This window comes from Oncorhynchus tshawytscha, linkage group LG13 (genome assembly GCF_018296145.1).
Source record: "Oncorhynchus tshawytscha isolate Ot180627B linkage group LG13, Otsh_v2.0, whole genome shotgun sequence".
In the NCBI taxonomy this organism is placed as follows: domain Eukaryota; kingdom Metazoa; phylum Chordata; class Actinopteri; order Salmoniformes; family Salmonidae; genus Oncorhynchus; species Oncorhynchus tshawytscha.
The window spans coordinates 24,328,826-24,352,876 of record NC_056441.1 but is presented as its reverse complement, the minus strand read 5'-3'; the positions used below and the strand labels follow the sequence as shown (position 1 = coordinate 24,352,876).

The 24,051-nt window shown below is 43.2% G+C and overlaps 1 protein-coding gene across 2 annotated transcripts; it reads left to right on the top strand.

Moving 5' to 3' along the window:
• The first annotated feature begins 8,364 nt into the window (after positions 1-8,364).
• LOC112264533 (transmembrane protein 106B) lies at positions 8,365-23,777 on the top strand. 2 transcript variants are annotated; one of them, XM_024441197.2, is made up of 8 exons: positions 8,365-8,476; positions 12,469-12,651; positions 16,192-16,255; positions 16,401-16,560; positions 16,867-17,007; positions 17,874-17,923; positions 21,455-21,508; positions 21,644-23,777. In XM_024441197.2, the coding sequence occupies exons 2-8, from the start codon at positions 12,477-12,479 to the stop codon at positions 21,801-21,803; spliced, it is 804 nt and encodes a 267-aa protein (XP_024296965.1). In that variant the 5' UTR covers positions 8,365-8,476; positions 12,469-12,476; the 3' UTR covers positions 21,804-23,777. The 2 variants fall into 2 exon arrangements, with proteins under 2 accessions (XP_024296965.1, XP_024296967.1); XM_024441199.2 differs by lacking the exon at positions 8,365-8,476 and adding an exon at positions 11,268-11,339.
• The last annotated feature ends 274 nt before the right edge of the window (positions 23,778-24,051 follow it).

The window sequence follows — 24,051 nt, the reverse complement described above, 5'->3', positions numbered from 1 at the left end:
AATTCAAATAGAACTAAATTGATGAGATATGCCGACAACTGTTTTTTGAAACAAATGGTTAACGACACTACTAGATCATCAACTACGTTGGGTCACTGTTCGGACACATGCATTGAACTGATCTTCTGTAATATACAATTCCAATGCTTAAAAGCCAGATCAATGCCAGTGGGCTGGACAGACCATAATATAGTGACCATAACCATGAACACCAAAGTTCCAAAGAAACCCCTAAGGATTGTGGGTAAGAGACATTTAAAAATATTTAATCATGAGCTATTTCAAAATAATTTGGCTGCGGTACCCTGGGAGCTGAATTATCTAGAGGATGATTTAAATCACGCTACAGAATGTTTTATTGATTTGCTCACTGGGGTAATGGACCATTATGCCCCAGTAAGAAAGACTACAGTTGGGGCTCATCCATCTCCATGGATTGATGATGAACTGAGTGAGGCTTTTTCTCAAAGAAATATGGCAAAAGTCTTAGCAGCCAAATCTAAACTAGACATTGATGAATATAATTATAGAACACTACGTAATTATGCAGTTAAATTGAATTGTAAGAAAAAAATGTTATTTTACAAAAATGCTTTTATTGATTGTAAAAATGATTGTAAAAAGGCATGGAACACAGGTTTACTTCGTACATCAATCTCATCATGCCCATCGAGTGTGGAGGTTGGTTGGAGAACAATAACAAAACCAGCTGATATTGGCAATCATTTTGAAGATTTTTTTTACAAAGAAAATTAATTTACATAGCGATAATGTAAACACCCATTCTTCCAAACAAACTATTGTCCAATGAATTGATGATAATATTATGAGCAACAAAACTAACTTGCTCTTTTAGTCTACAAATGGTGTCAGTAGAGGAGGTGTTGAACCTATTGAAGTCATTACCCAATGGTAAATCCACAGGTTATGATCTTATGGACAATTTTTATTTTGCTATGCTGCTTCCCCAGATGGCAGCTCCACTGAAATACATATTTAATTGGTCACTGGAAAAGGGGATGTTTTCAAATGCATGCTAAACTGTGTCCTATTCCGAAAGACAGCAAAGAACCCATTACTCCTGCCAATAGTCAACCAATTAGTCTACTCCATTCACTCAGTAAGATATTGGAGGGTATTGTGAGTAGACAAATATGGGAGTACATGGAAAAGAATGATCTGATTACAGCCAGTCAGCATGCTTATTGCAAAAACCATTCCACTACCACTGCATTGATTGACATGACTGACCAGTGGCTCAATGCTATGGATAATGACAGGTTTGTGGGTGTACTATTTATAGATTTTAGTGCAGCATTTGATTTAGTGGATCATGAAATCATTTTGACAAAAGTCATGCATTGTGGTTTTAAGGAGGTATCTAACTGACAGGAAACAGTCCAGCTATATCAGTGGTTAATGTTCTTCCCCTCATGATTTAAACTGTGGAATACCACAGAGCAGCTGCCTTGGGCCACTTCTTTACTCAATATTTACCAACAACCTTCCTTATGCCTTCTGAAATTCAAGCTACTATATTTGCAGATGATACTACAATTTATACAGCAAGACATTCGGTTCAACGGGTACAGCAAGCTCGACAAGTAGATTTGGAAAATATCAGGGAGTGGGTTTGCCGGAACAAACTTGTTTTAAACACCAAGAAAAACAAAGTTATGTTGGTCTGTTCACCCAGGAAATGGTTGATACAATTAGCATGGGGATACAATTAATTATGGAAGGAGTACAAGTTGAGGAAGTGGCACAAACAAAACAACTGGGAGTGCAGCTAGAGAACTGCTTATCATGGTCGCCTCAAATAGTGTAACGGCATTCAGAGGTGGAAGAAGGATCGGACCAAAGCGCAGCGTGGTAAGTGTTCATGATGATTTATTCAAAACGAACTGAACACTGAAATACAAAACAATAAACGATGTGACCAAAAGAAAAACGTGTGGCCCAACCACTCACACGGAAACAAACACCCACAAACCAAAACCGAAACAGTACCGTGTGGCCCAACCACTCACACGGAAACAAACACCCACAAACCAACAGTGAAACTCAGGCTACCTAAGTATGATTCTCAATCAGAAACAACTAACGACACCTGCCTCTGATTGAGAACCATACTAGGCTGAACACAAAAACCAACATAGAAAAACAAACATAGACTGCCCACCCCAACTCACGCCCTGACCATACTAAAACAAAGAATTAAATAACAGAACTATGGTCAGAACGTGACAAATAGCTAATCTATGTAAAGAAATAGTAAAACTGCATGCATGATCAGAAGGATAGGTACATTTTTACCAGTAAAGATTCTTAAGCAAATAACACAAGCATTAATTGAGAGTCAGATGAACTACTGTTCTGTGGTCTGGGTAAAAGCAAGTGAAACTAGGAGGCTGCAGATTGAACAGAGCAAAGCAGCAAGGATTGTTTTAAGGTGGAGATAGGGTTCTTCTGTTGTAGTCATGCGCAATGCTCTTTGTTGGTCATCAATCAACAAGAGAATTGAAAAAAAACATGCTTAATTTATTTCATAATATACACCATTTTAAAATGGCCAAACTCTATTCACAACAGTGTTCAGTTGGTAAGAGACAGACATTCAGTAAATGCTAGGAACAGATTGTCCACCATCTATGTGTTATCCAGACAGAAAAGAGAAATAGGCAAAATAACATTTCGATTTAGAGCAATAAAGAAATTGAATAATTTAACTGAGCAAACCAGAAACCTTTCAATATATACATTTAAACAATACTTTAAAACCATTTGAATATAATACATAGGAAGGTTGTGCAGGACTATGATAAGTGAAGAATCAATCTAGATTTTTAGACTGTTAGAGTATTTATCTGGTCAATATGTCAGTGTATTATGTGTTTGTAACAGCATGTTATATGTGAAAATGTGATCGTATTAAAAAATGTATTTTAATGTTTAAGGAATCTTGGAATATTATTCCAAATGAGGACTAAAAGAGATCTAAATAAAATCAGATGAGCAGAATGGTACCGCCCTGAGCCGCCATTGATTACAGGGGCCTATGATAGAAATGGTAGATCAATTAAGAATTAAAAGTGACTCCAGCACACAAATGCTGCGTACGCATTTTAAGAATGTAGTAAAACTAACTGTTTTCTTGGCAACCATGTGTTTTTTCGGTGCAGCGCGTTGTCCAGCCGTTTGTCCACTGATCTCCACGGATGATTGTCGACATTTTGTATGCTCCGCAAAAACACATTCACGTTTTTAGTGCACAATTAAAAGAAAAGTTGTATTTGTTTATTTAACCTTTATTTAATTATTGATTTTATTACACAGTATGCCTAAACATTCATAGGCTACATACATTTTTGTTTTAAGAAAATGTACTGAAACCAAAATACCTTTAGTAATAAGTACTCACAAACTCCGAAAACCAACATATACAAAATAATGAACGTGGGTACAAAACCTGTCGCACACCAGAACTTCAATACAACAAACAATCACCGACAAGGACATGAGGGGAATTGATGGGATTGGAACCAGGTGTGATGGAAGACAAGACAAAACCAATGGAAAATGAAAAATGGATCAGTGAAGGCTAGAAGGTCGGTGACGTTGACCGCCGAACACCGCCAGAACAAGGAGAGGGACCGACTTCGGTGGAAGTCGTGACAGTGCCCCCCCTGACGCGTGGCTCCAGCAGCGCGTCGACACTGACCTCGGGGACGACCCGGAGGGCGAGGCGCAGTGCGATCCGGATGGAGACAGTGGAACTCTCTCAGCATTGAAGGATCCAACATGTCCTCCACCGGAACCCATCATCTCTCCTCCGGACCATACCTCTCCCAGTCCATGAGGTACTGAAGGCCCCTCGCCCGACGTCTCGAATTTAGTATAGAACGAACGGAGTATGCCGGGGCCCCCTCAATGTCCAGAGGGGGTGGAGGTACCTCCCGCACCTCAGACTCCTGGAGCGGTCCAGCCACCACCAACCTGAGGAGAGACACATGGAACGAGGGGTTAATGCGGTAATCGGGGGAAGCTGTAACCTGTAACATACTACATTCACTCTCCTCAGGACTTTAAATGGCCCCACAAACTGCTGACCCAGCTTCCGACAGGGCAGGCGGAGGGGCAGGTTTTGGGTCGAGAGCCAGACCCGGTCCCCCGGCCTCACTGTGGTGACGGTCTGCGCCAGTCAGTCGTCCACCGCAGGAGCCTCGGTCTGACTCTGAGGAGCCAGAACAGGCTGATACCCCAATACACACTGGAAGGGAGAAAGGTTAGTGGAGGAGTGGCAGAGTGAGTTCTGGGCCATCTCTGCCAAGGGCACGAACGTTGCCCACTCCCCCGGCCGGTCCTGGCAATTGTCGTTGTGGAACGGGTAAAGGTTGTAACTTACCTCTGGGCAGGTGTCTAGGAGCCTTGCACTGGGCGCACACCGAGCAGGAGGAAACATAAACCCTCATGTCCATAGCTAAAGTGGGCCACCAGTACCTCCCACTAAGACAGCGCACCGTCCGACCGATACCAGGATGACCAGAGGGTGACGTATGGGCCCAATAGATCAGCCGGTCGCGAACAGCAGACGGAACGTACAGACGCACAGCCGGACACTAATGGGGAGCGGGCTCTGTACGTAACAACTGCTCAATGTCCGGGTCCAACTCCCACACTACCAGTGCCACCAGGCAAGAGGCCGGGAGTATGGGAGTGGGATCCATGTGCCGCTCCTCTGTGTCATACATCCGGGGCGGTGCGTCTGCCTTCGCGTACTGGGAACCTGGTCTGTAGGATAGGGTGAAAACAAAACATGTAAAAAAAAAAACATGGCCTACCTTGCCTGGCGAGGATTCAGTTTCCTCGCCGCCCGGATGTACTCCAGATTGCAGTGGTCAGGCCAGATGAAAAAAGGGTGCTTAGCCCCCTCAAGCCAATGTCTCCACGCCTACAGAAGCCTTGACGACAGCCAACAATTACCAGTCTCCCACGTTAGTTAGTTAGTTTAGTTCTGCTAGGCTGAGCTTCTTCGAAAAGAAGGCACAGGGGCGGAGCTTTGGTGGCGTACCCGATCGCTGAGAGACCAGCCTCGCATGCGTCCACCTCCACTATGAAAGCCAAAGAGCGATCCGGATGAGCCAGCACGGGAGCCGAGGTAAACAGAGCCCTCAGCTGACCAAAAGCCCTGACTTCCTCAGCTGACCACTGCAAACGCACCGGTCCCCCCTTCAGCAGTGGGGTAATGGGAGCTGCTACCTGACCAAAGACTCCGGTAGTAGTTGGCAAACCCTAGAAACCGCTGCACTTCCTTAACCGTGGTGGGAGTCAGCCAATTACGCATGGCTGAAATGCGGTCACTCTCCATCTCCACCCCTGAAGTGGAAATGCGGTACCTTAGGAAGGAGACGGACTGTTGGAAGTACAGACATTTCTCAGCCTTGACGTACAGGTCATGCTCCAACAGTCGACCCAGCACCCTGCGCACCAGGGACACATGCTCGGTGCATGTAGCGGAGTATATCAGAATGTCATTGATATACACCACTAGACCCTGCCCATGCAGGTCCCGGAAAATCTTGTCTACAAAGGCTTAGAAGACTGATGGAGCATTCATCAACCCGTGCGGCATGACGAGGTACTCATAGTGCCCTGAGGTGGTACTAAATGCCCGTCTTCCACTCATCCCCCTCCCGGATACGCACCAGGTTGTAGGCGCTCCTGAGATCCAACTTTGTGAAGAAGCGCGCCCCGTGGATTGACTCAATCGCACTGGCGAAGGGAGGTAGCGGGTAACTGTACCTCACAGTGATTTGGTTGATGCCTCAATAGTCAATACACGGGTGCAGACCTCCATCCTTCTTCTTCACAAAAAAGAAGCTTGAGGAGGCAGGTGAAGTGGAGGGCCGAATGCACCCCTGCTCCAGAGATTCGGAGACATATGTTTCCATAGCCTCTGTCTCCGCCTGTGAGAGGGGATACACGTGACTCCTGGGAAGTGCAGCATCTACCAGGAGATCTATCGCACAATCGCCCCGTCGATGAGGTGGTAATTGAGTTGCCTTATTTTTGGAGAAGGTGAGAGCCAAATCGGCATATTCAGGGGGCATGCGCATGGTGGAGACCTGGTCTGGACTCTCCACCGTAGTAGCACCAACGGAAACCCCTAAACACCTACCTGAGCACTCTCGCGACCACCCCGTGAGAGCCCTCTGTGGCCAAGAAACAGTGGGGTTATGACAAGCTAACCAGGGTAGGTCCAGCACCACGGGAAAAGCAGGAGAGTCAATAAGGAAAAGACCAATTCTCTCCGTGTGACCCCCCTGCGTCACCATGCCCAAAGGAATGGTGACCTCCCTAATTAACCCTGACCCTAATGGTCGACTATCTAAGGCGTGAACGGGGAAGGGCACATCCACGGGAACAACTATGAGCTAATGCTCAATCAATGAAATTCCCAGCCGTACCTGAATCTACGAGCGCCTTATGCTGGGAATGCAGGGAAAACTCAGGAAAAGTGACAGACACAAACATATGTGCAACAGAAGGCTCTGGGTGAGAATGGTTCCGGCTCACCTGGGGTGACGCCAGAGCGCCATGCCTGCTGCCTCGATTCCCAGAGGTACCAACCCGGTACCGACCGGCAGTGTGACCTCTGCGGCCACAGATGGTGCATGAGCGGGAACCCCCTCCGGTCTCCCTGCGCACCGCCCGTCCGCGAGTAGCCAGCAGGTTGTCCAGCCGGATGGACAGGTCCACCAGCTGGTCGAAAGTGAGGGTGGTGTCTCTGCTGGCCAGCTCCAGGGTGGACGGTGGCCAGATATAGGTCTAATTGTAATAAGAAACCCTGGCAGATCGCAGCTCTCCCTTCCTACTCCTGGGGCAAGGAGAGACAGATCCCACTGGGTTCAGGCAGGAAAGTGGCGCTCAGGAGAGACCACGGTTGTGCTGGTGGAGGTGCTGGAAGAACTCCCTGTCTCTCCCAGCGGTCCATTGTCTGGACAACGCGATCCATGGCAGTGCCAAGATGGTGAAGCATAAGCGCATGCTCCTGGATGCGCTCCTCCACCTCAATGGCCAGGGCACCTTCTCCTGCTGACTCCATTTGTGGTCGGTGATTCTGTAATGGGTGCGTGCTGGTGGCAGGGAAGCCAGGCGCAGGAGAACGATTCAGTCTTTCCAGCCTGGTGCAGGTCAATAATTTGGTTTCTGGTGTCCTTTGACAGCTCTTTGGTCTTGGCCATAGTGGAGTTTGGAGTGTGACTGTTTGAGGTTGTGGACAGGTGTCTTTTATACTGATAACAAGTTCAAACAGGTGCCATTAATACAGGTAACGAGTGGAGGACAGAGGAGCCTCTTAAAGAAGAAGTTACAGGTCTGTGAGAGCCAGAAATCTTGCTTGTTTGTAGGTGACCAAATACTTATTTTCCACCATAATTTGCAAATAAATTCATTAAAAATCCTACAATGTGATTTTCTGGATTTTTTTTTCTCATTTTGTCTGTCATAGTTGAAGTGTACCTATGATGAACATTACAGGCCTCTCTCATCTTTTTAAGTGGGAGAACTTTCACAATTGGTGGCTGACTGAATACTTTTTTGCCCCACTGTATAAGTTATCCCGTACGAGCTTTTGTGCCAATTACATTACGTTGCTACAGGTGTCAAGCTTATGGGCATGTGGCAGCAGTGTGTAGGAGGGATATTCCTAGGTGTGAGAAGTGTGCAGAAGGGCATGAGACATAAAGAATGGGTAGAATTTGGGAAAGTAGTGATATAATTAATTAATTGTAGGGGTGCCCATGGGGCTGGGGATCCGCATTGTCCGGAGCGAGAGAGACAGGTTGGAGTTTCCAGGGTTAGAGTAGTGCAGAAGTTATCATATGCTGAGGCAGTGAAGAAAGTAGAGGAAGATGGGTCAAGGGGGAGGGATCCTGAGAGGCCAACAAGTGATATATGTTTCAGTAAGATTGGATTTTTAGCCTTATAGCAATGGTTATCAACTCTACTGCAGGGATTGAACGTAAATCACAGAAAATTGAGGTTGTGGTGGCAGCTGCAGAGAGGTATATGGGTGTGCAAGACTTGACATCAGAAGAGTTACAGGGTGTGTGTTAAGTGGTGGTGTCACATCCTTTCAGGCTGTTGGCCTGAAGTAGGACTAAGTAGATGTAAATATTGCAGTAGGGTAGTTTTATTTATTATTATTTCATTTAAAAAAAAAATGTTTTGTCAGAGTTGTGGTAGATTGTATTTTATTTATTTTTTCAAACTAAGTATGAGGGAGTTGTACTCCAGTCTAGTAGGTGGCGGTAATGCAACATTTGTTGAATGCCAACTGCCATTTAAACCTCATCTAAGAAAAAGACAGTTACGTCTTCACTCGAAATGCACTGCGCATGTCAGTTTGTTTGATAGATAAACAAGAACTGCATAAGCTTAAACAAATACAACGAAAAACTTAAATCGTATTCTGGTAAGATGGACAATAGTAATTTACCGTTATGAATAGTATGCAGTTAAATATGTGTCATTTAATTCCAGTGCAAATCAAACAGCACTGGCCTGCTGCTAATATCGTTAGCTAACGTTATCCTGTTGCTGTCATTTTCGCTATCTAGCTAACGTTAGCCAGCTTGTGTTATGATAGTTTATTTACTAACTAGCTCATTTACAAACCAGCTAGCTAGTTTACAAACCAGTCGACAACCATGGTTCTTGCTAACCGAATGAGGAAACTCAATTGAGTTTAATTGGCTAACGTTATTTAGCAATCACCCAAATCCAGACAGCTGATGTCCTGAAAGGGCTGCAGAATCTGGATCCCTACAAATCAGACAATCTCGACCCTCGCTTCCTAAAATTATCCGCCGCCATTGTCGCAACCCCTATTACTAGTCTGTTCAACGTATCTTTCGTATCGTCTGAGATTCCTAAAGATTGGAAAGCGGCCGCGGTCATCGCCCTCTTCAAAGGGAGAGACACTCTAGACCCAAACTGTTACAGACCTATATCTATCCTGACCTGCCCTTCCTAAAGTATTCGAAAACCAAGTCAGCGAACAGATCATCGACCATCTCGAATCCCACCGTACCTTATCCGCTATGCATTCCGGTTCCCGAGCTGGTCGAATCAAATTTTATTTGTCACATACACATGGTTAGCAGATGTTACTGTGAGTGTAGCGAAATGCTTGTGCTTCTAGTTCCGACTATGCAGTAATATCTAACAAGTAATCTAACAATTTCACAAGAATATGTTCATAAAATATATGAATGAGCGATACATATGAGATGAGTAATGTAGGGAATGTAAACATTATATAAAGTGGCATTGTTTAAAGTGGCTAGTGATACATTACATCCATTTTTTGTATTTATTAAAGTGGCTAGAGATTAGTCAGTATGTTGGCAGCACCCACTCAATGTTAGTGATGGCTGTTTAACATGGCCTTGAGATAGAAGCTGTTTTTCAGTCTCTCGGTCCCTGCTTTGATGCACCTGTACTGACCTCGCCTTCTGGATGATAGCAGGGTGAACAGGCAGTGGCTCGGGTGGTTGTTGTCTTTGATTATCTTTTTGGCCTTCCTGTGACATCGGGTGCTGTAGGTGTCCTGGAGAGCAGGTAGTTTGCCCCTGGTGATGCGTTGTGCAGACCTCACTACCCTCTGGAGAGCCTTAGGGTTGTGGGCGGAGCAGTTGCCGTACCAGGTGGTGATACAGCCCGACAGGATGCTCTTGATTGTGCATCTGTAAAAGTTTGTGTTTTTGATGACAAGCCAAATTTCTTCAGCTTCCTGAGGTTGAAGAGGCGCTACTGCGCCTTCTTCACCACGCTGTCTGTGTGGGTGGACCATTTCAGTTTGTCTGTGATGTGTACGCCGAGGAACTTAACTTTCCACCTTCTCCACTACGGTCCTGTCGATGTGGATAGGAGGCTGCTGCCTCTGCTGTTTCCTGAAGTCCACTAGCATCTCCTTTGTTTTGTTGACATTGAGTGTGAGGTTATTTTCCTGACACCACACTCCGAGGGCCCTCACCTCCTCCCTGTAGGCCATCTCATCGTTGTTGGTATTCAAGCCTACCACTGTAGTGTTGTCTGCAAACTTGATGATTGAGTTGGAGGCGTGCATGGCCACCAAGTCATGGGTGATCAGGGAGTACAGGAGAGGATTGAGAACGCACCCTTGTGGGACCCCAGTGTTGAGGATCAGCAGGATGGAGATGTTGTTACCTGCCCTCACCACCTGGGGGCAGCCCGTCAGGAAGTCCAGGACCCAGTTGCACAGGGCGGGGTCAAGACCCAGGGTCTCGAGCTTAATGACGAGTTTGGAGGGTACTATGGTATTAAATGCTGAGCTGTAGTCGATGAACAGCATTCATACATAGGTATTCCTCTTGTCCAGATGGGTTAAGGCAGTGTGTAGTGTGATTTCGTCGTCTGTGGACCTATTGGGGCGGTAAGCAAATTGGAGTGGGTAGGGTGTCAGGTAGAGTGGAGGTGATATGGTCCTTGACTAGTCTCTCAAAGCACTTCATGATGACGGAAGTGAGTGCTACGGGGCGATAGTAATTTAGCTCAGTTACCTTCGCTTTCTTTGGAACAGGAACAATGGTGGCCCTCTTGAAGCATGTGGGAACAGCAGACTGGGATAAGGATTGATTGAATATGTCCATAAACACACCAGCCAGCTGGTCTGCGCATGCTCTGAGGACACGGCTGGGGATGCCGTCTGGGCCGGCAGCCTTGCAAGGGTTAACACGTTTAAATGTTTTACTCACGTTGGCTACAGTGAAGGAGAGGCCGCAGGTTTTGGTAGCGGGCCGTGTCAGTGGCACTGTATTGTCCTCAAAGCAAGCAAACAAGCAACCAGTAAGAAAATGTAGGGGATGATGGCCCTCACTTATTAAACAAAAAATGTATTAACATTTGTGGGATTTACAGTGCATTGTGAAAGTATTCATCCCTCTTGGTGTTTTTCCTGTTTTGTTGCATTACATCCTGCAATTTAAATGGATTTTTATTTGGATTTCATGTAATGGACATACACAAATTAGTGAAGTGAAATGAAAAAAAGTACTTGTTTAAGACAGAAAAGTGGTGCGTGCGTATTCACCCCCTTTGATATGAAGCCCCTAAATAAGATCTGGTGCAACCAATTACCTTCAGAAGTCACATAATTAGATAAAGTCCACCTGCGTGCAATCTGTCACATCATCTGTCACATGATCTCAGTGTATATACACCTTTTCTGAAAGGCCCCAGAGTCTGCAACACCACTAAGCAAGGAGCACCACCAAGCAAGCGGCACCATGAAGACCAAGGAGCTCTCCAAACAGGTCAGGGACAAAGTTGTGGAGAAGTACAGATCAGGGTTGGGTTATAAAAAAATATCTAAAACTTTGAACATCCCACAGAGCACCATTTAAATCCATTATTAAAAAGTTGAAAGAATATGGCACCACAACAAACTTGCCAAGAGAGGGCCGCCCACCAAAACTCACGGCCCAGGCAAGGAGGGCATTAACCAGAGGTGCAACAAAGAGACGTTTGGCAAAAGGCAAGTGGGAGACTCCCCCCAAAATATGGAAGAATGTACTCTGGTCAGATGAGACTAAAATTGAGCTGTTTGGGCATCAAGGAAAATGCTGTGTCTGGCGCAAACCCAACACCTCTCATCACACTGAGAACACCATAACTATCTTTTTCATCGGCAGGGACTGGGAAACTGGTCAGAATTGAAGGAATGATGGATGGTGAAAAATACAGGGAAATGCTTGAGGGAAACCTGGTTCTGTCTTTCAGAGATTTTAGACTGGGACGGAGGTTCACCTTCCAGCAGGACAATGACCCTAAACATACTGCTAAAGCAATACTCGAGTGCTTTAAGGGGAAACATTTAAATGTCTTGGAATGGCCTAGTCAAAGCCCAGACCTCAATCCAACTGTGGACTTAAATATTGCGGAACCCATCCAACTTGAAGGAGCTTGAGCAGTTTTGCCTTGAATGGTCAAAAATCCCAGTGGCTAGATGTGCCAAGCTTGTAGAGACACCCCAAGAGACTTGCAGCTGTAATTGCTGCAAAAGGTGGCTCTACAAAGTATTGACTTTGGGGGGGTGAATAGTTATGCACGCTCAAGTTTTTTTTTTTCTTATTTCTTGTTTGTTTCGCAAAAAATATTTTGCATCTTTAAAGTGGTAGGCATGCTATGTAAACCAAATGATACAAACCCACACAAAAATCAATTTTAATTCCAGGTTGTAAGGCAACAAAATAGGAAAAATGCCAGGGGTTGAATACTTCTGCAAGCTGCTGTATTTCTCCCATCAAGGTACTCTTGAAGAAAACAGAAGTCTAAATGTCATTATTTAAACTGCCTTGATTGTCTTAGCATTCCAATGTAAATATATATTTTTTAAAACATGTCAAATGCCAACCAGTAACCTTTGACCCCCTCCTCCTCCAGGTGTGACCATGGGGAAGGCCTTCTCCCTCCTGTCCATGCAGGCATGTTACGATGACTCCCTGACCACCACACAGGACGATGATGGGAAGAGAGAGGACGTGTCCCAGTTCCCCTACATAGAGTTCACAGGCCGGGACAGCGTCACATGTCCCAGCTGTCAGGGCACTGGGAGGATACCTAGAGGTGAGCACCACACACACGCATACTTATGTAGAGTTCACTGGCAGGGACAGCGTCACATGTCCCAGCTGCCAGGGTACAGGCAGGATACCTAGAGGTAAACAGGAGGAGTAGAGTACTACTAGCCTGGTCTCAGATAACATCGATAAGCTGCTATACCATTTGAATGAATATGACTCGGTAAGAGTTTTGATCAGCTCAGGATCATAGTCAGACGGCAGTTCAAGTGCTGATGTATATGGAAAACCACGTTGGTGCTATCTTGTGGATAATGAATAGTGTGACTCCGACTCACTCTGTGGGCTTGAGGGAATGAGACCAATGACTGAATTTGGCATATGAAGGACACATGCTTTGCCCGTAGACTCACTATAATCAAAGCTGTGTTTGTAGTTTATGATTTTATCCCCAGAGTCTGGTGAATTTTCCCTTTGAGGGATAATAATGTACAATAATGATTAGTGATGTGAATCTCTCCTTTCAAGCCTGATCCGATACCCATCTATCCATTTGATTGATTATTTCACAATTTAATGAAAGAAATCTTATGAAGAATAAACTATTTCTAAGAGTTTTTCCGCAAGGTGGCGGCATAGGTGTCAATAGTGTTGGAGAAGAAGTTCTGAGGGCCAGCACCAATCCACAACTAGGAACACCACATGATTGAACACGTACTAATGCACGCACAGATTTCTGACACACCATGAACACAAACATGCAAGCACAGGCAGTCAAATAATAACCCCTATTTTTCATGGGAAAAACACTGCAGCTGTGCAGTCACTCCTTCATGGCTCTGACAAATAACCTGACTATTTTCCTTGATTTTTCCCTAGGCCACACAGTAGTCTTAGTTTTGGCACACAAAACCGAAAAGTATTTGAATTGTGGAACTAGATGTTCATACACTTGTTTGAGGACGTTACATCATGTCATCACACCCACCAGTGGTGAGAGCCTGCTCTAGTTGTTTTTCCCATCCTCTGTGCCCAAGTTGGTTTTAGGTGGTGCTACTTCACAGTTCTGTTTGCTTCCCTGAAGCACATGTATTTGGAACCAGGATAGCACTGTGAGAGCTTTTGCTGAGAAAGTGACTTCCTGCTATTGTTTGAGCCTCCTAAAATAATTATAAAGTTAAAATATATATTTGCCTTTTTCATCCTATTTTTCCGAATATCTGTGGAATTATCATCCAAAATCGGTAAAATACCATATTGGCCAATGAAATCAGTGAAATTATTTAAGCTCTAGCTATGACACAGCCAGTTAATATAGCATAGTTTTGAATGACACATTATTTAAACTCTTTATAGTGTTTTATTTACATTTTAGAGGCGATAAGTTGGACAGATCGAGTGGAAAAATAAGTTTTCCCACACTACATCTGTCCTTCTCACTATCACGCATTAGTTTTGCTTCTCCACCCGCCATTTTTACAAAGACCCGACGGAGCTCATTGCCTTGTTGAATTATGCAGAAACGGGCAGCGTGGAGCTCATGTCATTGATTTTGTTGGAAAGGGGATAAATTGTGCTTTACAATGGTATTGACATTACAGTTGATCTGGAAGTATTGTGTTTTTTGGGTGCTAAAATAAGGTCAATTGTACGGACCAAAGCGATGTACAAAGTGAGTGAGTTTACATTAGTATGTATGTCGTGAAGTCAATAGCAGTGACGCTATGACAGTGTAACTCCGGTAGGGCAACATCTGAAAAATAGTGCACTTGGTAGTGTACCGGTGCTCGACCAGTCGGCGAAAGCCAACATCACCCACAACAGAGTACGGTTGATTATCAAGGGAAATTGATTCCATTATCTTGACTTTAATGGATTTCGTCTTTTGAGTTGTCTCGCTGAAATTTTCTTACTCTTTCATATGACTGCTCGACCAATATATCGTGCATCCCTAAAAAACATGTTTAAAAAATTATAAAGTAGTTTCTTCAAAGTAGCCACCCGTTGCCTTGATGACAGCTTTACACCCTCTTGCAATTCTCTCAACCAACTTCATGAGGAATGCTTTTCTGAGAGTCTTGAAGGAGTTCCCACATATGCTGAGCACTTTTTGGCTGCTTTTCCATCATTCTGCAGTCCAACTCATCCCAAACCAGCTCAGTTGGGTTGAGGTCGGGTGATTGTGGAGACCAAAGGACACATTTCATCAGACCAAAGGACATTTCCACCGGTCTAATGTCCATTGCTCATGTTTCTTGGCCCAAGCAAGTCTCTTATTCTTATTGGTGTCCTTTAGTAGTGGTTTCTTTGCGGCAATTCAACAGTCTCATCGGAACAGTTGATGTTGTGATGTATCTGTTACTTTAACTCTGAAGCATTTATTTGGGCTTCGATTTCTGAGGCTGGTAACTCTAATGAACTTATCCTCTGCAGCAGAGGTAACTCAGGGTCTTCCTTTCCTGTGGTGGTCCACATGAGAGCCAGTTTCAATAGTGCTTGATGGTTTTTGCAACTGTACTTTCAAAGTTCTTGAAATGTTCCTTATTGACTGACCTTCATGTCTTAAAGTAATGATGGACTGTCATTTCTCTTTGCTTATTTGAGCTGTTTTTGACAAAATATTGACTTATTGACTCCTATTTGGTAAAAGACCATCTTCTGAATACCACCCCTACCCTGTCACACAACGCATTAAGAAGGAAATAAATTACACAATTTTAATTTTTAAGAAGGCACACCTGTTAATTGAAATGCATTCCAGGTTGACTACCTCATGCAGCTGGTTGAGAGAATGCCAAGAGTGTGCAAAGCTGTAATCAAGGCAAAGTGTGGCTACTTTGAAGAATCTGAACTATAAATATATTTTGATTTGGAGAACAATTTTTTTGGTTACTACATGATTCCATATTTGTTATTTCATAGTTTTGTTGTCTGTGTTATTATTCTACTATGTAGAAAATAGTAAAAATAAAAACCCTTGAATGAGTAGGGTTGGCAACTTTTGACTGGTACAGTATAGCTTTTAGGGAACCTGGCAATTGAAAAGCACCAATTAGCATTAAGCTGTTCATTCAGCAAGATGTGAGTCGTGTTCACTCCGGTAGCCTTCACTCTGCTGGTAAAACACCATACAGCGCATTTGTTAACAATTACCCAAATTACATTTGTCACCTAACTAATAAAGCTTATGATTTGACATTGCGAAAGCCATTTTACAATTGTTTAAGTGCTGAAGGTGCTACGCAGATACACAAATATTAGATCAGGGATAGGCTCTCGTTGCCTTGAGTTGCGGATCTCTGTGTGCACAGTTGTTATCTGACTTGGAGATCAATGATAGGCTGCTAATTTCAGTCACAAGATTTAGAGCTATTTTTGGATGGGGGACATACAATTACGAGTAAAAAAACAAAACATTTGTGAACCGGATTTGGATCGGTTTGGGCTCCTGCGAATCGATGCACTCATATCTTAAACATTTGAACCAGGGACTGATGCCTGTTGGTCAATTGTTACATTCCTAGTATTGCTGTAATCTTGTAGTTATGTCAGATGATTAGTTTAAATATTTCCTTGCATTACACAGGCCAAGAGAACCAGCTGGTGGCATTGATTCCATACAGTGACCAGAGACTCAGGCCCAGGAGAACGTAAGTGGAATGTTGTTGTTGGGTTGGTAGCTATAGGCTAAACGTCACAATGTTTTCCCATGTGACTGCAAGTAACTATTCCTTTCTTGCAATATTCTTTGTATCCTGCTACTTCTGACCCTGCCTTTGGCTCTCTCTTTCACAGAAAGCTGTATGTGATGGCCTCAGTGGCTGTGTGTCTGCTGCTGTCCAGCCTGGCTGTCTTCTTCCTATTCCCTCGTACCATAGACGTCTCTTACGGGGGCGTCAAGTCTGTCTTCGTCACCTACGATGAGGATAAGAGGATTGTCTATCTCAACGTGACGGTGAACCTCCTATGTTCTAACCACACCATGATGATTTGGATCAAGTAGGACGGTCACAGGAAGAGACTGCTTTTCCTTATCAACCGGTTCTTTGCTCCAAAGGTTGCCCGTGTTCGGGCAGATGAGTTGGGTCACAAATATAGTGGGATTCTAGGTATCCTGCCATCCCTGGCGATTGAGCCCTTGAGCAAGGCACCTAAACTGCACCAGTGTTGCCTTACTGGCTAACTCTGGTTTCCTGTGTGTTTGTGTGAAAAGATGAATTTCTGTGATCATAAAATTACAAAATATTCTTCTTCATTCCAGAACACTCTGAATATCACCAATAACAACTACTACAGTGTAGAGGTGTCTAACATCACAGCCCAGATCCAGTTCTTCAACACAGTGATCGGGAAGTCCTGCATCAATAACAGCACCGCTATCAGTCCTCTGGGCTTGCAGCAGGTACACAACTCTCATAACACGGTAACAACTCTGCAATAACCAGGGGGGTACAGCGTCCAGGCAAAATATATAGCTGGGGTACATGAGCCTATCACAATAATTGTAACAAAATGTCAAGACAATTGTAGACTATTACACCACTTGGTATTATTACTGCATGTCAGCAGCATGAAAACAGGTGACATAGCCTATGCCGCAAAATGTGATGTGGTTTGTCGAGAACACTGACATTTTGCCAAGGCAGAGATCTGTGGCCATCGCCGAGACACGCGCGGGCAGCAGTGGACACATACATTTTGGCCTAAATGTCATTACACTGTAACAGATGACTCTTTCCATTCACCACTGTTTGGAGGCTGGTAATATGAGGCTGGTAATATGTTGCCAGTGGATGAATGTGGGCGGGTAGCTAGTATATGAGCCCTTTGAAGTGATTGTGAGACAATAGGATGAAAACATGACTGGTTGTATTTATGCTACGGTAATAGGTCATACGTTTTACAAGTTAAATAACATCTTTACGATGAGGCACACGGAGATCCTAATAAGGTTTCTATATGTAATTCTATGATTAGGCCCTTACAATTCTACTTTCACCACTGGTAATAACACTAACCGCACTGTAGTAGTGTGGTTATTACACAACAATCATTATTGGACGTGCAGCAGAAACTCCAGTTTCACTAAATTCAAGATCCAACAACCCCTAGCTGGGGTTTTTTGTACTAGATTCAGACACCTCTTCCCTGCCCTGCATCCCTTGTCACAGTGAGGATTTCAGGTCAATTTCCTATTTTTGGTTCTTAGAGCACTCTTTCTCCATGTCACCTTTTTGATCATAACCCTGTGTGTTGTGTTGTTCCCAGGTTGACTACATGGTTCCCACCATTATAGCAGACGAGATGAGCTACATGTAGTAAGTACAGCACGTCACAGTACTAGTATTATGAGAACACTGGGAGCCTAATGGTCGAGATGTTGTTTAAAATCAATCCTATGGGAGTACAGATTGCAGTGTGGAGTCCTCTTTCAGTTCTTGCTTAACCTCATCCCCAGGCTCATATGTTACCGCATATAGAGCCTGGAAACCACGGGACACTAAAGTGTGACTTGAAAGGGGCACATGCTAAAGGCTGGAGAGGGACAGAGAGCCTGTCACAGCTGGATTAAACTTGCAGTGAATAGCCATGTTGGATCACACCGACCCATATGACTTTTTGGAAGCCCAATTGATTCTGATCTTCGGCATATAACGTTTATGTGAAGACGTATTTTTAGATCAATGGTATTCAACCAGGGGTCCATGAAACATTTTTTTTGTTATTTTTGTATGCATGTATTGCTAGCAACCAATTTTAATTTATTATTACATACCTACAATAGAAAAGAGGATCATATCTTATGTCAACTTTATTTCGTAAACTTCATATATTGAGCCAGTTACACTCATTGGAATATCTGACATACAGTTGAAGTGGGAAGTTTACATACACTTAGGTTGGAGTCATTAAAACTCATTTTTCAACCACTCCACAAATTTCTTGTTAACAAACTATAGTCCTGGCAAGTCGGTTAGGACATCTACTTTGTGCATGACATGTAATTTTTCTAACAATTGTTTACAGACAGATTATTTCACTTATAATTCACGGTATCACAAATATATTTTTACATACACTAAGTTGACTGTGCCTTTAAACAGCTTGGACATTTCCAGAAAATGATGTCATGGCTTTAGAAGCTTCTGATAGGCAAAAAAATAAATAATCACGTTTATTTAACCAGGTAGGCTAGATGAGAACAAGTTCTCATTTACAACTGCGACTTGGCCAAGATAAAGCAAAGCAGTGCGACACAAACAACAACACAGAGTTACACATGGGATAAACAAATGTACAGTCAATAATACAAGAAAATGTCCATATACCGTGTGTGCAAATAAGGGAGGTAAGTCAATAAATAGGCCATAGTGGCGAAATAATTACAATATAGCAATTAAACACTGGAGTGATAGATGTGCAGAAGATGAGTGTGCAAGTAGAGATACAGGGGTGCAAATACAGTATAGGGGATGAGATAGTTGGAAGGGCTTTTACAGATGGGCTATGTGTAGTGATCTGTGAGCTGCTCTGACAGCTGGTGCTTTTGCATTTAGTTCCAGTCATTGGCAGCTGAGAACTGGAAGGAAAGGCGGCCAAAGGAGAAATTGGCTTTGGTGGTGACCAATGAGATATACCTGCTGGAGCGTGTGCTGCTATGGTGACCAGTGAGCTGAGATAAGGCGGGGCTTTACCTAGCAAAGACTTATAGATGACCTGACCAAGTGGGTTTGATGACGAATATGAAGCTAGGGTCAGCCAACAAGAGCATACAGGTTGCAGTGGTGGGTAGTATATGGGACTTTGGTGACTAAACGGATGGCACTGTGATGGACTGCATACAATTTGCTGAGTAGAGTGTTGGAGGCTATTTTGTAAATTACATCGCCAAAGTCAAGGATTGGTAGGATAGTCAGTTTTATGAGGGTATGTTTAGCAGCATGAGTGAAGGATGCTTTGTTGTGAAATAGGAAGCCTATTCTAGATTTAATTTTGGACATCATTTGAGTCAATTGGAGGTGTACCTGTGGATGTATTTCAAGGTCTACCTTCAAACCCAGTGCCTTTTTGCTTGACATCATTGGAAAATCAAAAGATATCAGCCAAGACCTCAGAAAAAAATTGTAGACCTCCACAAGTCTGGTTCATTCTTGGGAGCAATTTCCAAACACCTGAAGGTACCACGTTCATATGTACAAACAATAGTACGCAAGTACATACACCATGGAACCACGCAGGCGTCATACTGCTCAGGAAGGAGACGCGTTCTGTCTCCTAGAGATGAAGGTACTTTGGTGCGACAAGTGCAAATCAATCCCAGAACAACAGCAAAGGACCTCGTGAAGATGCTGGAGGAAACAGATAATAAAGTATCTATATCCACAGTAAAATGAGTTCTATATTGACATAACCTGAAAGGCCGCTCAGCAAGGAAGAAGCCACTGCTCCAAAACCATCATTAAAAAGCCAGACTACGGTTTGCAACTGCACATGTGGACAAAGATCTTTTTTAATTTAGAAATATCTTCTGGTCTGATGAAACAAAAATAGAACTTGTTTGGCCGTAATGACCATTGTTGTTTTTGGAGGGAAAAGGGAGAGGTTTGCAAGCCGAAGAGCACCATCTCAATCGTGAAGCACTGGGGTGGCAGTATCCTGTTGGGGGTGCTTTGCTGCAGGAGGGACTGGTGCACTTCACAAAATAGATAGCATCATGAGGAGGAAAATTATGTGGATATATTGAAGCAACATTTCAAGATATCAGTCAGGAAATTAAAGTTTGGTTGCAAATGGGTCTTCTAAATGGACAATGACCCCAAGCAAACTTCCAAAGTTGTGGCAAAGTGGCTTAAGGACAACAAAGTCAAGGTATTGGAGTGGCCATCACAAAGCCCTGACCTCAATCCTATAGAAAATGTGTGGGCAGAACTGAAAAAGTGCATGCGAGCAAGGAGGCCTACAAGTCAGTTACACCAGCTCTGTCAGGAGGAATGGGCCAAAATTCACCCAATTTATTGTGGAAAGCTACCCAAACCATTTGACCCAAGTTACACAGTTTATAGACAACGCCACCAAATACTAATTGAGTGTATGTAAACTTCTGACCCACTGGAAATATGATGAAATAAATGAAAGCTGAAAGAAATCATTCTCTCTCCTATTATTCTGACATTTCACATTCTTAAAACAATGTGGTTATCTAAACTGACCTAAAACAGGGAATTTTTACTAGGAATAAATGTCAGGAATTGTGAAACTGAGTTTAAATGTATTTGGCTAAGGTGTATGTAAACTTCTGACTTCAACTGTAGGCTTTAAAAAAGCACCTGTGAAAAGTGCTGCCGGTAAGCTTTCTTGACTTGGACATACATTTTTGCAACACATTGGCTAACCTTTTATTTTAAACAGCAGCTCTTAGAGAACATGTGTTTGCAGTTTATTTTCTACCTAATAGACAGAGTTTATACTTCCATTTATAATGTTGGCAAGTCTAAATCCATTTTTGGGGTCACCAGTTTTCCTGGGAGGGGGTCCCTGGGCAAGAAAAGGTTGAAGACCCCTGTCTTAAATTCATACTTTCCGATTTCCCAAACTTCATTTCTTGTTTAGCCTTTCACTTGTGCTGCTCCTGCTTTGAAATCCACAACGTATTGGGGTGGTTCAAGTGGTATGCTGATGGACTGAAAGGTCAGCAATAGGCTCCTTTCAAGTCCCTTTCTGAAACTCTGTGAAAGCAGACTGTTTAACAGAGAAAGAGCCAGCTGGTGGACAAGATGATTTATTTTGTTTGTTTTCTTATCACGTGAAACCGCCAATCTGACTGAAGCTTCTGTTCTTCTTTTTCCCAGTGATTACTGCACCCTACAGACCATAAAGGTGCACAACATTGTGGTTATGATGCAGTAAGTACTCTGTCTACACATCTCTTTTAAATATTCATACAGGACCGCAGAAGCCTGGTTCCCATTCTCCCATGTAATACTTGTTAATGCACTTGTAATACTTGTCAATAATATATTGAATAATCCTGTTTCCAGGGTGACGGTGACCACAGCGTACTTTGGCCACATGGAGCAGGTTGCTCAGGAGATGTACCAGTATATAGACTGTGGAGGTAACACCACCACTGTGAGGGGGGAGCAGCACATGGTGTCTAATGCCCCAATACCCCCATACTTGCCCCTCTACCTGACCTGAGCCCGGTCCTGGTGAGGGTCCTTGGATGCTAGTCTTAGATCAGGGATCTAGGAAACCTGCCAAATCTGGAGAGGAGCTGTGTGTGTGTGTAGGCTATTGTTCCAGCCCTTCTCTAACACAGCTGATCAGCAGGATATAGAATGTTAGAGCAGGGATAAACGTGTCCACCCAGTAGCTCTCCAGGAGGGGGGTTTGCCACCCCAGCCGAAGATGGTACACTGTGTTTCTCCTTCCTCTTCACCATCCATCTACTGATGAAGACCCCACTGTCATGCATTTCTGTGTTAGCTTACCATTTTGTTGGGAGTATATGCCAAATGTGCAGTTGAGGGGAAAAATACTTGTTTTAAATGTATTAACACTACCACAATGTTTCAGTACCAAACCATTATGCACTTTATTAATGCAGTTCAAATTCATCCTGTCACTGTGACAATGTAACATTTCACGATGCCACTCCCGACTCCTCCAAACCACTTTGAACTGTAAATGTATATGAAGTAATAACACTTTCCTGTCTATGGATGAGGATAACCTCTGAAAGAGTTCTCTCAGTAATCTGATCTCAAATCATTATGATAGTCAGAGAAGTTGAGCCAACAGATCTGTGACCATCTTCTATTCTCAAAGTTAAACCTGTTTTAACACAATAGTGTGTGTTCTCAAGACATTAATCTAGTCCATTTAAATCTGCTGGTAAATCACAATCCCCTATATAGCACTACTAGGGCTCTGTCCAAAGGTAGTGCGCTATATAGGGCCCTCAAACTCAACTCTGGACCTCGAAGCCAGTTTCATTGTGGGCTTTCATTGTTCCCCTCTAGTCATGGACTGATTTAGACCTGGGACAACAGGTGGGGTGCAATCATCAGGTAGAACAGAGAACCAGCAGTCTCTGGACCTCGTCGGGTTAGAGTTGAATTCCCCTGATATAGGAAATAAGGTGCCATTTGAGATGAAGCCAGAATGTGGCGTTTCCAGAATTTCTCAGCTTATAATGACCAGGTTCTCCTTTAGAGGGCTCTGTACAATCTGTGAATTTGGACCAGTTTACTGCGATCCGTTGTGTGTCTGATCCGTTAACGTGAATTGAAAGGCTTATATCCCTGAAATTGAGTAAATTTTAAGATATTAAGTTCCTTCCACCACTCTGTTCCCAATTGGTAAAATATTGATTGATTGATAGTGATTCCTTATCAGTAATTTACTCCTCTGTTTGTGCCCACGAGGGAGTTGTGTAATGTTTTGCGATCTGTACCTACTGCTGATTTGTATTTGACCAACTGAATTTTTACATTCCATCGGATCCATTTTCATGATATACATAGAGGATTTATTAATAACCTGCAAGGAACTGCGTTTTGATAATTTACTTCCCCGCCTATCAAACTCAGTTGAGTTTGTAGAACTACCTAGATTTAATGAAAACCTGTTTTAATACAACTTTTGTAATATGAACTCAAATGAATATAAACTACCCTCTTTCATAGATATAAATATACCTTGAATTATACAACTGTAATATAAACTACCCTCTGTCATAGAAAAATATACCTTGAATTTCTTAATGAATATTCAAACTGTGTAGTTTGATGTAATTAGCCGTTTCCTAGGTTATTGTAGAGCACATTTAATTTAGTTTTTGTTTCTAATCATACACCTTAATCGTGTATGGAAGAGTGGTTCAGCTTTTGATGGAATGTTCGGATCGAGTGAAGACTTGAAATACTATTGGTACATCAAGAAGAAGAGTGGTTTTAATGATCTGATGAGGTTGTTCTTTCTGAATGTCTACTTCTGTGGGGTAGATACATTATTCTGATTAACAACTATTTGACAAGATGTAAATACAAGCTGTATAAATGTAGTTTTATTTATTGGCTTTTCATCACATATAAAATTGTTTGTCCTACCTAGGTATGTTGTCATGCTTTCAGGAAGAAATGTAATAGCATGAATGAAGTTGTCACCACATTTGTCTTTTATCTTGTATTTTCTTCAGTCTTTGTTCATACCTTTTTATATTTCCAAACCACAGAGGAACTGGTAAGAAATTGAACACTCACATGTTTAGCACATGAATCAGTGACATCACAATTCACTCACAATGAGTTCATGAACCAGAATTGGAATCATACTGGTAATTCTGATTCGATGGATGTTAGCAAAACGGTTGTCTTCTGAGCAAACCTGAACTCGCACAGTGTTGCCATGGAGACAGTGGACAGCCGGTGGGAACAGTTTTTAC

Coding starts and splice junctions, on each gene's coding strand:
- LOC112264533 (XM_024441197.2), top strand. CDS start 12,477: ATGGGGAAGGCCTTCTCCCTCCTGTCCATGCAGGCATGTTACGATGAC. Junction 16,256..16,400: donor AGACTCAGGCCCAGGAGAAC/GTAAGTGGAATG, acceptor TCTCTTTCACAG/AAAGCTGTATGTGATGGCCT. Junction 16,561..16,866: donor TTGTCTATCTCAACGTGACG/GTGAACCTCCTA, acceptor TCTTCATTCCAG/AACACTCTGAATATCACCAA.